The sequence below is a fragment of the Coloeus monedula genome, assembly GCF_965178545.1.
Source record: "Coloeus monedula genome assembly, chromosome: 1".
Taxonomy (NCBI): domain Eukaryota; kingdom Metazoa; phylum Chordata; class Aves; order Passeriformes; family Corvidae; genus Coloeus; species Coloeus monedula.
The window spans coordinates 24,967,998-24,984,040 of NC_138781.1; the positions used below are offsets into that span (position 1 = coordinate 24,967,998).

Below are 16,043 nucleotides of genomic sequence, written 5' to 3' on the forward strand. Positions count from 1 at the left end.
CTGAAAAGGGCCAGTGCAGGCAGGTGCAGGCACCACAGTGGCAGCCCCAGCAGGGGATGCCACATGTAACACAGAGCCTTTAGCTGCATGTCAGCAATTCTCTTGAACCTGGAGAGCTGATCACAGGTGGGAACTCAGAATGACAGAGAGCGCAGCAGGAGCTGCTCTGCGGGTAAGGGCATCTACATTAATGCAAGAAGAGCTCGCTCCATGAGCTCCAGCTTCAAAAGACACTGAGTTCAGTTCATTGCAAATGACTGCTACCTAACATCATCCCAAAAACACCAGCTGAAGGAAACCTGGGGGGCTTTTGGCAGTGCAAAATGTCAGTAACTGATGCCAGATAAACATGAAGGGCTGCCTGGTGCACAGCAGAGCAGTGGGAATTGACTCCACACCAACTGAAGTTAAACACAGAACATATGTGAGTATGGCTTGGGGGAGTCACTGCAGAGCACCCAGAAATGCTCCCTTTGTGCTGACAAACGGGTATTGCTAATGCACTTCCTGCTGAAGGTGTGCAGGATATGTTTCCCACTCATAAGGAGAAAAAAAAAAGCTTTTCTAAACTCCCTTTGAAAGACCCAGTAAGAAACCACTCCAAAGTGATGCCCTACTCTTTCTCATAGGATTGAAAGAAATTTATGAAACTGAAGTAACATTAGGAAATGGCTTTAGGGAGAAAGGGAAATGAATGAGACTGAAATAACATTTATTCTCCTTCCAGTTATTTTGGAAATATTAGGGAAAGGCAACAGGAAGGTTTAGAAGAAAAACCCCTAGCACAGTCCCTGGGAAGGCTGAGGAGTCAGTGACAAGAATGCACACCACACTGGTAGTCAGCAATTCTCATTTACAAAATCAGTTTTCTCATGAGGGAAAAAAACAACCAAATAACAAACCAGAAATCCAGTCAGCACAGATAGTTCAGTGTCTGACAGTTTAGTCATTTGCAATCTGAAATTGAACTTCAAAGTTACCCTGTGTTAACGACATGGGGTCCTCCCCCGTACACAGATAAATTTCTCACCTTCAATTCTATTTCCTTTACTATTGCATAGAAGTCTCATTTTGGAGAGGAAGGCTAAAATACATTTCCATTACTGTAGTTAACCTTTATTGGAACAGTCTTCTTGTTAGCAGATCTAGCAGAAACTAAGTGAGTTCCCAAGGAATTAAATGCTTTCCGCTGCAGCAGGTCTTGCCCGTGATGAGCTATAGATCACAGTAGAGAGCTCTGTGGAAGATTGTGCCAATGAGCAGTTTTCCCTCGTAGATGGATGCCACTGAGCTTCCCTGCAGCACAGAGCCATTGTCAGCATAGACACGTGTCACCACAGGCTCCTCCGAGAGGATGTTCTGGATGCGCAGGACCTGCCGGAGGGGGAGGATACATCTACTGAAATGGTCATAGGTGAAAATGCTCCACGGGTAGGGGGAACATCAGCATGTTAACTTAAACAAATTAGATAGGATGACCAGCTGCTGACAATTGCAGCCACGTAATTCCTGTGAGAGGGCCTTTAGTGAAGCACAATGATCTTTTTTCCTTTTAATTGTTGTGCAACATCTGTAAGGAAGTAAGGCAGTCATCCCCACCACTAGGAACATGAACATTTTCTCCAGCCTAAGACTTAGTTAATATCTTCTTATTTTCCCAGACAGAGTAAACAACTGCCTAGTATCATCAATCTATTACTATTGAATATGGTAATTTTGAGAAGTGTCTTACAGGGAGCTTCAGGCAAGGCTGAAGTCAAATGGACACCAGCAAGCTGCACTTGTGGCCACTATTGCACCAATGCCAGTACCACAGTGATTTCATAGAAAGAATAATTACACTGTCACCTACAGATGAACTACACTTGCACAGATTAATCATTCCTGTGCAATCGTTTCTGGTTATGCTTTGCACTCAGTCAATTATGTTTAGTTTGGCAAAGATGTGCTGGCTTGGTAATTAATGCAGTTCATCAGAATCTGTGTGCATGGCCACAGCTGCACAGAAAGCAGCCTGAGGAGTCCAAAGTGACTGAGCCATCGGGTGGAAATTATTTCGTTGTCACACAAGGATCTGAATAGGTGTTTGTTAGTGAGTATATGCTGTTCAGGCTCTCACTTGAGAGCAGAAGGCAGCTTGGTCTTCGCTTTAACAAAGGCACTTTGTGCCAGGCACTTTCTATGGAATGCGGATAAGTTATACCAGGGTGATTTGAACAAAACAACTTTCTGGCACAGATATAGCTAAGAGACCAGTGATGTCTCCCAAAAAGCACCTCAGATCCAGGAAGATTTTCAGGATCATAGTAGAACAGCTTCATCCCATTGGGATGACATCCTGTCCAGATGTCTCCAGTGTGAGGGTCAATAGACAAATTATCAACCAGAGCGTCCAGTTGCAGAGTCTATCCAACACAGAGGAAAAACAAGAAGTTAAAGCTATCAGAAATCCTGGAAGTGAACTATAACAGACAGACTATAACAGTGAACTATAACAGCGAACTATAACAGACTTGTCCAAGACTCTCATCTGACATAACTTAGACTGATTTTTTTTAAAGAAGTACTTTTTCCCCCACTTCTGTTTTTCTTTTCCCCTGGTATGCATCATCCCCACCTCTGTGCTGTGAGAAACCTGCTTGCTGCTCTGAGCTTCCACCATCAGCTCATTCACACCTACACTGATGCCTTCAGGGTTTTGTGCTCTGACCCACACTACCTGAGGCAGACTTCCACTGCAGCTCAGCAGCCTGCCCAAGGATTCCTCCCTAGTTGCTGGTGGGAGGGTGGAAGACCTGAAGCTCTGTAACGGGGCACACAGGCACCTCTGCAAACCCACAGCAGGAGCCACCCAGATCAGAACTTTTTACAGTTGGTCATGCTGAAATCTCAAGCATTCATGGGAACTATTCTGCCCAAAATCCACATTTGCTTCTATTTTAGGGAACAGCAGCCCCTTACCTTCACATGGGTTAAACTCCAGTTAGCCTGTTTTTCCATGACATAGACATTGTGATCCAATACATCTGCAACATAGATGTACCTTCAAAAGAAAGCAAAGCATCTTTTAATGTACATGAGTAAGCAGGCGCCAGAACCAGACAGTTCCTCCTGTCCAAGCCCACACACCAACAGACATTGCAAGCAGGCCACAGGGCACTGAAGCCAACCTGATGAGATGCCAGTGTAGCTTCACACTGTGCCAGTTCTTCTATGACAACACTGAAATAAGCCTTGGAACCAGAAGGTCAAAATTATGCTTTTTTTTTTTAAGATCACCTGTCCACACCACAGGACTGGTTGATCCAGTCATACAGATGTAGAACTGTAGAGCATTCCCTGCTTGCAGAAACCCTGCCCCATTAATCTTTGCAAGCAAGATACACAAACTCCTGTATCAGCTGGTTAAAATGCAGCAGCTGTTGACCTTATTGCCTATAAAGTAGCACACAATGCAGCAAACCTTGCTGCTAAACACCAGACACAAAACTTCTGTGCTACAAACACTCTGTATCACTTGTGTTGCACAGGCAGCACCTTGCCTTACATTAACCAGTTTAGACACCTGACCACAGAGGTACCACGTGTACAAATTAGGATCTCTGGATGCTTCTGTGTGATCAAACAAAATCTAATGTAAGGAGAAACTTACTTTCTATCAGGTGAAATGTTAATTCCATTGGCTGAATAAAACCCAGATGCTACTTCTTTAACTTCTTTTGGACTGTAGTAAACAACATTTGACCAGGTTAGACCCAAGAACATTTCTAAGAACATCAAGAGGAAGTCGGAGAAGTAGTGGTCATTGGTAGCATAGAAGCTGTCTGGTCCCACGGCTACTATATCATTCACACTAAAAAAAAAGGAATAAAGAGATGGAGAAATAAAAAAAAAAAAAAAAAATTAAATGAGAAATATGAAGGAGCATTTTAAGACTGCCCAGAATCCAATCAGGATGTGGTCATCCAATAAAGAGGCTGCAACTATAGATGTACTTCAAGTAGTCACCAAATTCTTTAGATCCTTTTACTTCTATTTTCTATGAGCCAGGACTGTGCAGTGCTGAGACCTGAACAGGACCATAGGGCATCAGTTAGAGATATGGCTACCTGTCTGTAAGTTCATGGAAATTATTATTTTAAAATTATTATTATTTTCTTTTTCATTACAATCAAGTAGAAAACAGAGAACAAGTAGGTGTAGTGACAACTTTATCAATCTGGCTGTTTGTCTTACAATCATATTGCAGTAGGATAAACAAAAAAAATTTTGTATTAAAAAAGAAGAAAAACAGAAAAAGCTAAATGTATGTTTATTTTTACAGTGTAGCAAGTCAAGAGAATAAAGTATCTGGAGCTTCATATCTTCAATGACCTGAGACTGGATTACATGAATGAAGGAGAAGGGGGTGCCAAAATAATTCACTGGCATCAATCACAGCAGCACTTAAGACTAATTTAGTGATACGACTATTAAAAATCTAATTTAGAGATTGGAGAAACACTGCTTTTGATTACACAGATAAGAATTAATCAATGAGAGAAACAGACATGCTGGTTAAAGAGGAAATATCTCATATTAATAATAGCCTAAACCCAAAAATCATCCTACACTGGATTTCACCAATGCAGCCCAGTCTGGGGGAAGGTGGTACTTGGGTCCAATACCTTGTCAGAAGGTCATGTCGAATGGTTTTCAGGTGTACAAGAGAATTGTCATCTTCTTCAAATTTAAACAATTCTACTGTGCTCTTCTGATGGGGATGGTTCACAACAAAGAGGTACACGGTGTCATCTTGAAAAAAGAAATGGAAACAGCTGAAGTCTCTGCAACTGTTTGTGTGGCTGAGACCCCCAGCCCTGAGGCAGCCTTGAGTACAGAGCACATGCTGAGTTTGGTGCCTTTGTCTCATGGCTCTGCAGAGGCAGAGGGACAAGTACCCATGTTCTGCAAGATGCCTCTGCATCCGGATCCAGATCTCCAGCTACTTTTCTCCCAGGCTGGCTCTACAGGGAACTCTGTGTTAAGTAGATTTTTGCTATTTCTTCCAAGGAAGAAAGAAATGACCACCTCATCCTTATACCCAAGCCACTGGGTTTTGCAATCTGTGAAACAGCCCCAGTCACCTGGAAGAAAGGTTTGTGGCCAAGGCAATTTGGGCTCTTTGGTTTGTCTACCACATCCCCTGGGAGAGTGGAAGGAGCATCCTTCTCCTGTATTCTGTGCAAGGCTGCAGCTCATCTGCCCAGCCCTTCTGGTAGGACCCTACTTTAGCCACCACTGATTTTTCCAACACCCTCCCTTAAAGGGTGACTGTATGGGGATGCAGGTCAAGCTGCAGCAATTGTTCTCTTTGTATTTGCAGACTTGTATTTGCCCTGCTAGAACCTCCAGTGAAAGGACAGGGAAAAAGATAACTTTATCGGTAATCAGAGCCTGACATAGGAGAATGTATCTTGGAGAAGACAATGTATCTTTGGCTTGGTCAAAGAGTAACAGAGGTTTTGGTAATTTATGGAGATTTGATAATTTACTCTTTCACCACAGAAAATTCCATTCTGGGCACCACTAGTCAGTAAAGGACGTATGTCCTCAAAACACTTGAACCCAGCATGAGACACATGTAAACTGGTAAAATTAATTTTCTGTGGTTTTTAGCACTAAATTTTACCAAGTTTTCTTTGCTTTTAATATACAGAGCATCTTTCTGTTTCAGACAGACTGAAATTATGTGCAAGCATGTTTCCTTTAGCAGTTGACATTTAGAAAAGAGCAAAACAAAGGTAAAAAACCCCAAACCTTTTTGTCTCCCAGCAAGAACAACCACTGGGGGTGCAATGCAAGGCTGCAAAGGGATTTCTGATTGTGATTTCTAGGCTGTGATTTGCCACCACCTCGAGCTCTTTACCTCTGTCTACATAGGTGTTGATTCCGTGAGGGTTAAACGATGCCAGATCAAACCCTCGGCTGATTCTCAGTTCCACTGCTCTGGGATTGTCTTCATTCAAATCCATCAAAAATATTTCACCTGGCTTATCTGGAGCAAAGCTCTTAATTCCTGGATATTTCAAGCCCTGTACAATCAAAACATAAGAAAATAATTCCTGGATAAAAGGTAAACAAGAGCATCACAGGGCTGAAAAATTGGAGCCTTGATCGGACTTGCAAGCAGACATGAGGATGTCCCTCTGCTTCAGCCTGCTGAGCCATGAGGGAGGTGGAGGGACTGACTCTGCCCTCCCTGGCAGAGGGAGCAGGCTGTGTGGGGGGACAGAGAGCTGTGGCCAAGGCACCACGGCCCCCCACTGCAGGCACACCTCAGGGGTCTGCAAACTGACACACTGGGGACAAACCGGCAGTCCAGCACCACTGCCTGCATCACACGCAGTGAAGCCATGGGGAACAGCAGCAGTGCAACAGCTCACGATTCCTGGCATAAATTTTGCAATGTTATCATTCCCTGGGTGTCCCTGGAGCACACAGATGAGAACACCAGCTTTTGTTTTAAAAATAATTGCCAGCCATCCTAATTGCAAAGAAAAGGTTGAAAACCTATCTCCTAAAGGCTAAGAAAATCGGGAACAGCATAAACAACACATAAAATCTGATTTTTTTTTAATTTAGGGAATTAACTCATCTTCTTAACACAGCAGAGGATTGACATTTCAACATTTCAATGAAGCAGCATGAAAGAAAGTCAAGGTTATGTGGCCAGGTAAGTCAGTGCAATAGGATACCTGTGTCAGAGCCACCAACACCACTTCCGCATCAAGAAGCATGCCTGCTCAAACAGAGGGGAATGACAGCTAAGCCGACACAAGACTGGGTTGTTCTTTGGGAGCCAGTCAGCCTTGCAGAAAAGAGCCCCTCCTGCTGTTTTCACCTATGGCTTCTGCAGATAAGGAAGCAGGCAAGCCCCAGCATGGGAGATGGCATGGGAACTTACAGAGCTGATGAAAGCCAGTCCATTGGGAAGTATATCGATGTCTTCTGAACCAGTTTCTGCAAAACAGAGATAAACAGGGGTTTTCAGGTGACATTAAATATTTCCCATTTAAAAAAACCTCCTTTTTAGCACAATTCCAGCTCTCATGAATGCCCCTTTCTGATATGACTGCACACATGATGAAGTTAGGTGGAAAAGATCACATTGCATTAAATTGGTAGCAGAAGACAGCACGTTGGGTTAGGAAACAGTACCGGGGTGTACCGCTTTTTGGAGCCCAGAGGTGCCCCTGCAGTGGCCAGGCTGTCTCCCACCCAGCTCCATGTGCCCCCAGATGTTGTGAAATGAATCAGCAGGTGTGGGATGAATCACCAGCTCCTGAAGATGTATTCTGCAGCAAGCAATTAGTGTGGGTATGGTGATTTCCAGGGCAGGACCATACCCGTGACTCACACCTCAGGCTTGCATAAGGCAGCTGTGGGAATTGTACAAACTAATTTTCCTGATTGAGCTGGGACACTTCACAAAGATGGATTGCCAAATATTTAGTTAAAGCTCTCAAGTGACAGAGAACCTACCATATCTATAACAGCTAAGGGCTTTTATAGTTAGACCTCACTTTCAACTGCAGGTAATCACTTCCAATATTGCCAGTTCCTGTAGCTCCTGTAATAATTTTCCCTGCTAAGAAAGGAAGATAAAATAAAAACCCTTTAGTAAGAACACTAGAGCAATTTTAGGCTTTCATCAAGAACTCTCCAAAGAGCTTTTAGTCCAATGCCGAAGCCCGCTTGCCATCCCACATTTCCACTACTCCCCTGAGAAGCCTCCCTTTTCTTCCCCAAATCACCAACAAAACCAGCATTCCTCACAAGCCACTTTCCAGATGATGAGGGAAACCACTCAGGAGCATTTGCTTAAAGAAAATTCTTCTGCAGGTTTTCTTTAACAGAGCCATCAACACAAGGCTTTTCCACCCAGCTTGTCCCATGTCTCCACAACCCCTCCTGCTTTGCCATAGCCACATGCAAAGCCTGCATGGGTCACACCATCCCTTCTGCCTAAACACCTCCTTCCAAGGAAGCACCTGCAAATTTGAGCTGGGTTTACTGTTTGCTTTTAAGTAACTCCTATTTATCCAAGCACTGATTTGGCTGGGCTGTAATTTATCCTGGGATCACTGACAGCCTTTGTGGAGAGGAAGCTGAACCCCAAATTCATCCACCCAGGAAAGTTCCTCCCCAGTTCAGCCCTGGGAAGATGCAATGGCACAACTTCTCACTTCCGGCCAAGGCCAGCTCCTCCTCAGCCTCAGCAAGCTCCTGCTCCACCCCATGACACCAACAAGCAGAGAATCCCTGCCTTCTGAAGAGCAAAAGGTCTGAAGATGCATTTTGGGAGGAGTCGGCTGTTATCCCACCCCTGGGTTTTGGTTCTGAATTTTGACTAAGGCAGGAGGCAACATCTGCACTGATGTGTCCAGAGACACAGCCTGTATTTCCCCATTAAAGTTTTGAACTTGGGCACTTTTTTTTTCTCAGCTCAGCTTACACTCTGGTTTAAGCCACAAACTCCTTTCCTTTGCCCCAGTCTCTCCAAGTCTGAGTTAATTTATAAAATGGGGCTAGCGGCAATTCTCCACTTCCCAGGATTGCTGCAAGGCTAATAGCATAAAGAAATGCTGAGAGGCTCAATTGCCATGGTGACATGAGCAGGACAGACAGCTTTTACTGGCAGCGCACACTGGTGAATGAATAAACAGAGATACAATCATTTATCGCTACTGAATCAGTGAGGCTGCCAAGCAGAAGGATGAGCAGGCTAATTGGGAGCAGACAATTAAAAACTGTAAGTTTCTGGTGGAAGGAGCACACTAAGAGCCCTGCGCCAAACTGCTTCAAGAGAAACTGCCCAGCAAAGCACATTTTGGGCGCTCCATGGCCAGGTCCTGGAATGTGCGGAAGCGAGCGAGTGGCGTCGGAAGAGCAGCGGAATGCTGATTCAGCACAGCCCTGCTGATCCAGCAGCACCGAGGAGGGGCTGCAGACACACAGCCGGCCACAGGAGAGCTCAGGGACTCTCCTGCACGCCTTGCTTTGGGAGGGCTCTGCGCTGCTGCTGCAGGTGCTCCACGGGGCAGGAGAGTTAGGAACTGACTCCTTAGGTATCACTTACACACACTATGTTGCTAAATTGTATCACTGAGCCCAGCTTGTCCATGGAATTATCTGACGAGGGGGCATTTAAGAAAAATTAAAAGATACTGTGAAAAATTGCTGCCTACTCTAGAACTGTTGGGGTTTTGTTGTTCTTTATTTTATCTTAGTATGATGTATCCTGCAGGTGTATCTAACAAAAAAAAAAAAAAACAAAAAAAAAAAAACAAAAAAAAACCAAACCATCTGGATTTCATATCCAAAAGTGTGACACTATTTTGCCCATATCCCACTAATTGTTCCAAGGTGCAAGTATTTCTAGCAACTTCTATAGTAGCTTCTTGAACTTTGGGAGTTAGTACAGGAGCTATGGTTAGTTTATTATAAACCAGTAACATGATTAGACACCAATAAAACTCAGAAGCCAGTGTTTATTCTACAAATATAGCCTTTCCTACAGATTTGTGAATGAGGCTTAGGACAAGCTGCAATTTTTGTTTGTTCAGTGTTTGTATCTGTGCTTATATTGCACTATATTTGAAAAGCAGAATAGATTAAAGTCTTAAAAAAGATACAGAAAAGATGAAATTGTGCAGGAAGAAAAGGGTCCACTAGAGAAGTCTTCCATTTACTCTTGTGTTTGCTTCGCTTACATCACTAATAATTCATTGAGTGTACCAGAGGTCTGTTCTTCTGTGTACAGAATGGATAGTTTAAGATTATTTTGCTCAGATCCAGCTGATCCAGCGCTGGGACCTATGTTGCATTTAACAGTTCAGAAGGACTGATTTAAACATTAAAATAAAGACATTGTTTATTCAGCATTTTAAAGGAGAAAGGCCCAGGAAGCCAAGATGTCCATGTACAAAGACATCCTTACACTAAGTCACCCACACGAGCAACTTTACAGATCGGAGTACAGCAGAAGCCCATGTCTGAGTAGCATTACCTAGGCAGCATCTGAGCTTTATGGCTCCTTGGTCACCCAGAGTGTTATAAGCCCCTTTGTCACAGCAAATGAGTTTTAAAAGACATTTGAGTGAACATGCCAACTTTAAAAGTTTGCACAATCCTTTGTTACTCCTCTTTCTGCCACACTGGACCTGCTAAACTGATTTTTGGCATTTTTATTTATCTAATAAGCAGCAAACTTTGCAGAGCAAAGGCAAGGCAAGGTGCAGAGCTCTGTGTGAAAGGACAGTGTTAGAGGAGCCAGCAACAAGCAGGAATGAAGCTCTGTAAATTGATCCACTGCCTCTAAGCAGAGGCAGGTTCTCAGAAATCACCTAATCTACATGTAAATGTCAGGCACAAAAACCAAGATACTGTTTAGAAATGAAACACAACTCTATTTGTCTTTTCCAGGTTTCCTTTTTTCCTCAACAGAACAATCATGTTGCAAAAAAGTCTTATAAAAGTATGCTTAAAAAAAATACTCAGAAATTATTTTATATTAATCATCATCAAATAAGCATTATTCATAGTCTTGTATGAGTAAATTACAGCTTAATCTAGAAGACCTGGAGATTTTTCTAAATGCAATTTTTTCTGTACCTATTTTCAAGCACGGGAACTCTGCATATACTCATTCATGGCAGCAATTTGACTTTACGAAGATGTTTGAATCCTGACACAAGGAAGAAGCAAGATTTATGAAATCAACTCAGTGACTCAGCAAGCTCAAAGGTAAGGCTGTAAAAGCTCATCCAATGACTTTTACACGTGAAAAATCCAGAAAAATTTCAACATAATTTAAGACATTTCCAAAAAAAACTAAGGAAGGGAAAATCCTTAGCCATCAAGCCTGCATTAAGTTTAAAAACTATTATTTGGGAGAAAGGGAAACACAAAAAAGCAATCAATTTTAAAGCTATCCTTTTTATACACTGGTTATCCTAAATGGAGAGAAAAAATCCAAGACAGAAATATTGCTGTGTGCTAAACACATGGCCCAAAGGACAAAGTCAACCTTTCAGCCACTCAGTTAAACTTCCCTGCAAACCAGATGAAGATGACAAACATGACCTCTTGCTCTTTGGAACCGCACAGCTGCATTGCACAACTGCGCCGAGCTCCCGCCGGCCACCGGCACCGCGCGGCACCAGCCGGCTCCTAAATATCCCCAAAATGCGGCGCAGAGGAGCAACATCGTGGCAGGCATTTAGCAGCTGCTCCTTCACCGTGTGCCTGTGGCCCTCTCCTAAAGCTTCCACCCTTGCAGCACTTCCCATCTCCAAGATGACACCAGCTGATAGCTACCTGTAAGAACCTGTCTGAAGAGCCTGCACACCCTCATGTAAAAGCCAAATCATTTCCTAAGTGGCTTAGCAAAGAAGAAGTGTTTGCAAGGTACTCAATTTCAAGAAAAGGAAAAGAAACTCAATACCGAAGGCAAAAGGCATTATACCAAACTAGTTTTTCAGTCCCATTTTCTTCCTGCAGTTTCTCCCTATCTCCAAGTCCAAGTAGCAAATGAAAGTCAAATAAGTACTTCGCTTTTGGGATCAGGCTTGGAAGTTGGCTTCAAGAAGCCATTACAAAACAAGGCTGGACAAAAGCAATGCACTCAGTTATTTTAAGCACGTACCGATCCCTTTAATGAGCCGGCAGTTCGGGAGGCTTACTGGGGCTACTTCCCTTGAAGCATTGAGTCTGTTCCTGCAAGAGGAAAGAGCAGGGTTAACAGCACACAGCCACTTTTAAAACATGTAACATTCCTAGTTTTCATTTTTATTGTCTACCATATTGCAGCAACAAATCAGCCATAAAATACTGAATAAGCAAACCCCAGAACTGACAACAGCAACTGGTCCAAATCCCTGCAGTGGTTACACATGTCCAAGGATTAAGTGATTCTTCTACACTGAGTGACTTCAGAAACTTTATTTTGTTCATGAGCTTCAGCAACAAGCTTTCATGACCCACTGCAGCTCAGATGACAAAATAACATAACCACTCTTTCTTCAGGTCTCAGACACCTAAATATAGTAGCACCCCGCAGTTAGGACCAACATTTCAGATGAGGAGAGGGCAACCTTCTACTGCAACCCACAGCCTATTTTTGGTGACCAGGCCACCAGCAGTTGCACTTTCTTCATTTCTTAGCCTACATTCAAAGGTAGCAATAGCACTGTTCCAAGGCAGGAGTACTCATTTCCTTATAACAAGCAGGACTTGGTAGTCTGGGTTTTAGCAATAACCCTGTTCCCTCCTCTCCTGGTACCCACTCCAAGCATTACCCTTCATCAGTGCTTATTTCATTCATGAATGCCCACAAAATTCCACCTCTGACTCATCCTTCACTGGCCAAGCAGATACAGATAGGCACACACAAGTTCGTATTTCTCCATTTCCTTCATTCCAAGCTGTTTGCAAATCTTTATGAAAGACACCTCACAGCCAGGACTGCTGTGTTTGACCATGCTGGTCCACAGTGCCACAAGAAAATATGTTGCATTTCTATGTAAAAATGTTGAGCTAGCATGCTAGAATATTTCTTTTCTTCTTTTTTTCTGCCCAGAAAAAAGCATTTAACCTAGTTACTCCTTTGCCTGACTATCATATGCATGTGTTGAGGCTATTGCTCCAACCACAGGAAATTCTGAATGCAAAGATCCCATAGCAAAATCTTGCTCTGTTTATGTTATAGTTTGAGGCATAAACATGAACTAAACAGTAGTATCAGTCAGTGATATGAAAAATATGTGATGCAGTTGACCACTGTATGGTATGTCAGTCCTGCATTTTTTAAGTCACTTAAGTATCAATTGCAGATTGCTTCAATGCAGTTAACATAAGGCCAAAAGAAAAACAGTAAAAAGTGCAGAGGATAGCAAGGGAAAGGAGCAAAGTTAAACCCTCCCAAGCCCCCTCTCCCAGCACAGGAGTACTGACCGAGAATTACACTGGCTCCCAGCCCACAAACAGCACAGAAGGGGTATCAGCTGCCCCATTGCCCACTGGCATCCTGGCACAGCCAAACCCACCAAGCACCCAAGGGTGGCTCAGGGCGATCCTGCCTGAAGTTTGCACTGCTGCCTGCTTAGGGCTTTTCCCTTCCCTATTTTCATCAGCTTTTCCCAGGCAGGCTGCAGGCCATGCTGAGCCAAAAGCACAGCAGGAACTCAGCCAGCAGCCAGCAAGGGATGATGATACCCCAACAGCACTCCCAGGAAAACACTTCATGGGCTGGAATGAGAGTAATTCAGAAGGACACTAGTCACAAGCCTGCAGCATATATAGAGGCTTCTCCAAAATGTGTCAGTTTATCTAGCTCAGACAGCCTCAGCCACGCAGCCAGATGGCCTAGATTACTGACTGCCTGTACTAAGAACGGCCTGGAATATGGAGGGCCTGCAATACGTGCAGGATGCTACTTCAAAGCAAGCAAGTGGTTTTGCTACTTGGTGCAGCTCCAGTGCATGGTACCTTTTCCCTCACAGCTTCTCTTTCCAGTTTCAGTCCTCCACCTGTTGTCCTACTTCATGGGACACAGACCACAGGCCTTCCCTTTCCTTCAGCAGGAACCTGCTGCATATTCAAAGACCTCTCTCTCTTTCAGTTTTCCTCATCTCTAGACTAACCAATCCTGAATCTTCTGGGATTTGATTCTGGGGTTTTTTTACAAATTCAGAAGGAACTGAAGAAAGCCTTTGCTGGATTCCTGCCTTCTGGGTGGGGGATGAATAAAAGGGACCCTTGGCAAGAGCTAACACCACCCACAGTTTCTCCTCTCAAGACTATGTTAAATTACCTTTAGAGTACTTTGTGAAGTTGTGTGTTTCCAAACTTGGCAACTGTCTTAAGACTGCGGGTACATTGCAGTTTGCAGAAAACACAGTACACAGGAAAAACCCATGGAGAGCTAAAGAGACAGGGGGATTCTGTTTCTACACAGAGACTCTCCTTTACCAGATTCCTAATGTTTCATTTGTTCTTTTGATTTGGAAGAGATGCAGGGTCCCCTGCTCTTCACAGCACCTGAAACGGCTCACCCCACTAAAGCCTGGGAGTATCTCCCAGTTCTGCTATCCCAGCTTATGCAACTCCAGTGTAGAAGGGCCCCGTTACCACCATGGTTATCACCAGTAACACTGGCAGGGCATTTAGTGCAACATGCAACCACTTCCATGCCAGGTACCAGGGTCTAGGCAGTAAAGCTGTCTTTCTGTAATTAGCTACAATTACCATCTACCCAAAGTTCAATTAGCTGGGTGTCTTTGCTTTGAAATCAGGCATTTGGAGTCCTTGTGAATGAAAGCAAAATTATAATGACTTAGTCACCTTCCAATACAGTAATTCACTGTCACTTTTGTGACCTGAAAAGACCAGTTACACATTTGGTAGCTTTCAGGACAGAAGCTGCTGTAACACCAGTGCTCACATTCATACCTTATGGCATGAGGTGCATGATACGGAGCATGATATGGCTGGGTATTTCAGCTCACAGCAAGTGAGGTCACAACTCAGGATTGCCAATGTCTGTGCTCCATCAGAGGAAACCTCAGGTACATAGGGGCTACTGTTATCCAGAGGTCAGCTTTGGTAGAATAAAACCCAAGTTTCTGGCAAACTGCTTTGGAGTCACTGTTCGGCCAACTGGCAGGAGATGAGGTAAATTCACAGACAGTGCTTTTGGCACATCCCTGTTACTCGCAGGCTGTGTAAAAACAGAGGTACCATGCCCCTGCCCCAGTGCACCTTCTCCCCCTGTCCCCCTTTCTCCCAGCATCATCCTGGGGAGGATTTCACATCCACTCAGTGGACTCAAAGGGCATTTCTGCTGCATAAACGCTCCCGAAGTTAGTTTATGCCGAAACAGGATGAAAACGGCGCCACAGTGCCACTATTTTCTCTGGGGCAAAACGGCTCCCTTGATAACGCTGACAGCAATGATGGTGATGATGAACCCCTCCCCTCTGCCTGACACTGCGCTCATGCAAAGGCAGGTGTTCGCTAAGTTGTGCCCGAGACCGGGAGCTGCGGTGACCTTACTCTCGGAGGGCGGAGGGGAGCGCCCGCCGCCCCCGCCCGGTTCAGCCCCGCGGCGGGACCCGGCCGCCGCCCCCTACCCGGGGCTCGCCTCAGCCCCTCTCGCCCCGCCGGCACCGGGACCCGCAGCTCCGAAATCCCGCTCACCCACCGAAAGGCCAGCAGCCGCTCCGCCGCCAGGGCTGCCGCTATCCCGACGAGAGCCACCACCAGCAGCTTCCCCATGGCCGCTCCCGGCTCCGCCGCGCCCCGTCCCGTCCCGTCCCGCCCCCGGGGCCCGGCGCTGCCTCCCTCGCCCCCGCCCCGCCCGGCCGTGCCCGCACCGGCGGCACTGCCCGCCCGCCGCCCCGCCAGACGGCGGCACGGGGCCAGTGGCTCTCTGCAGCCTCCATGCTACAGCTCCCATGGGAAAGGCAGGAGGACCAACTTACAATTCTGTTATGAAAAAAAATATGCGTTGTACAAAACTAAGTGTGTCAGACCAAGACTGCGTGATGTGGAATGTTCAGGTACTCCGTGCATGCCTCTGCCGGGATGTACACTCTAATATATGTCACTCATACCAAAGTTTCCCTCCCAAGTGGTGTTTCTTCCCCTGCCACACTCCCACCGATATCTTTCTCCTCTGTGCAGGAGAAGGGCTGCAGAACCCACCTCAGGGCTCCGGGGTTCCTCCGTGAAGCAATCTGTTTTTGCAACGTCTTCAGCGTTCGCCTCCCTGTGCTTTTTGGGGGAACACACTTGGCAGGTTAATGACCTCCCTCAGCAGCTATCTTTCCCTTCCCTGCACAGTGAATATCCTCACCTGTACACATTCCTTTGCACTTTTCTGAATGTCTAGGCAATCACTTAAAAGGGCTTTTCTGCTCTTCTTGCCCTTGCCCTCGAGGCCAAGCAGATGCTCCACACTTAGTAGTACTTCAAGTCAAGTTTGTAGGGGAAGAGGAGGC

The 16,043-nt window shown here is 45.0% G+C and overlaps 1 protein-coding gene across 2 annotated transcripts; it reads right to left on the minus strand.

Moving 5' to 3' along the window:
- Positions 1-663: 663 nt before the first annotated feature.
- Positions 664-15,342, minus strand: LOC309570727 (serum paraoxonase/arylesterase 2). 2 transcript variants are annotated; one of them, XM_082277740.1, is made up of 9 exons: positions 11,901-11,953; positions 11,690-11,760; positions 6,947-7,002; positions 5,909-6,074; positions 4,668-4,794; positions 3,653-3,853; positions 2,962-3,043; positions 2,277-2,405; positions 664-1,374 (listed from the first exon to the last, which is right to left on the minus strand). In XM_082277740.1, exons 1-9 carry the CDS (start codon positions 11,936-11,938, stop codon positions 1,216-1,218), a joined length of 1,029 nt encoding a protein of 342 aa, XP_082133866.1. In that variant the 5' UTR covers positions 11,939-11,953; the 3' UTR covers positions 664-1,215. The 2 variants fall into 2 exon arrangements, with proteins under 2 accessions (XP_082133866.1, XP_082133865.1); XM_082277739.1 differs by lacking the exon at positions 11,901-11,953 and adding an exon at positions 15,245-15,342 and having other exon boundaries at positions 666-1,374.
- Between the last annotated feature and the right edge of the window lie 701 nt (positions 15,343-16,043).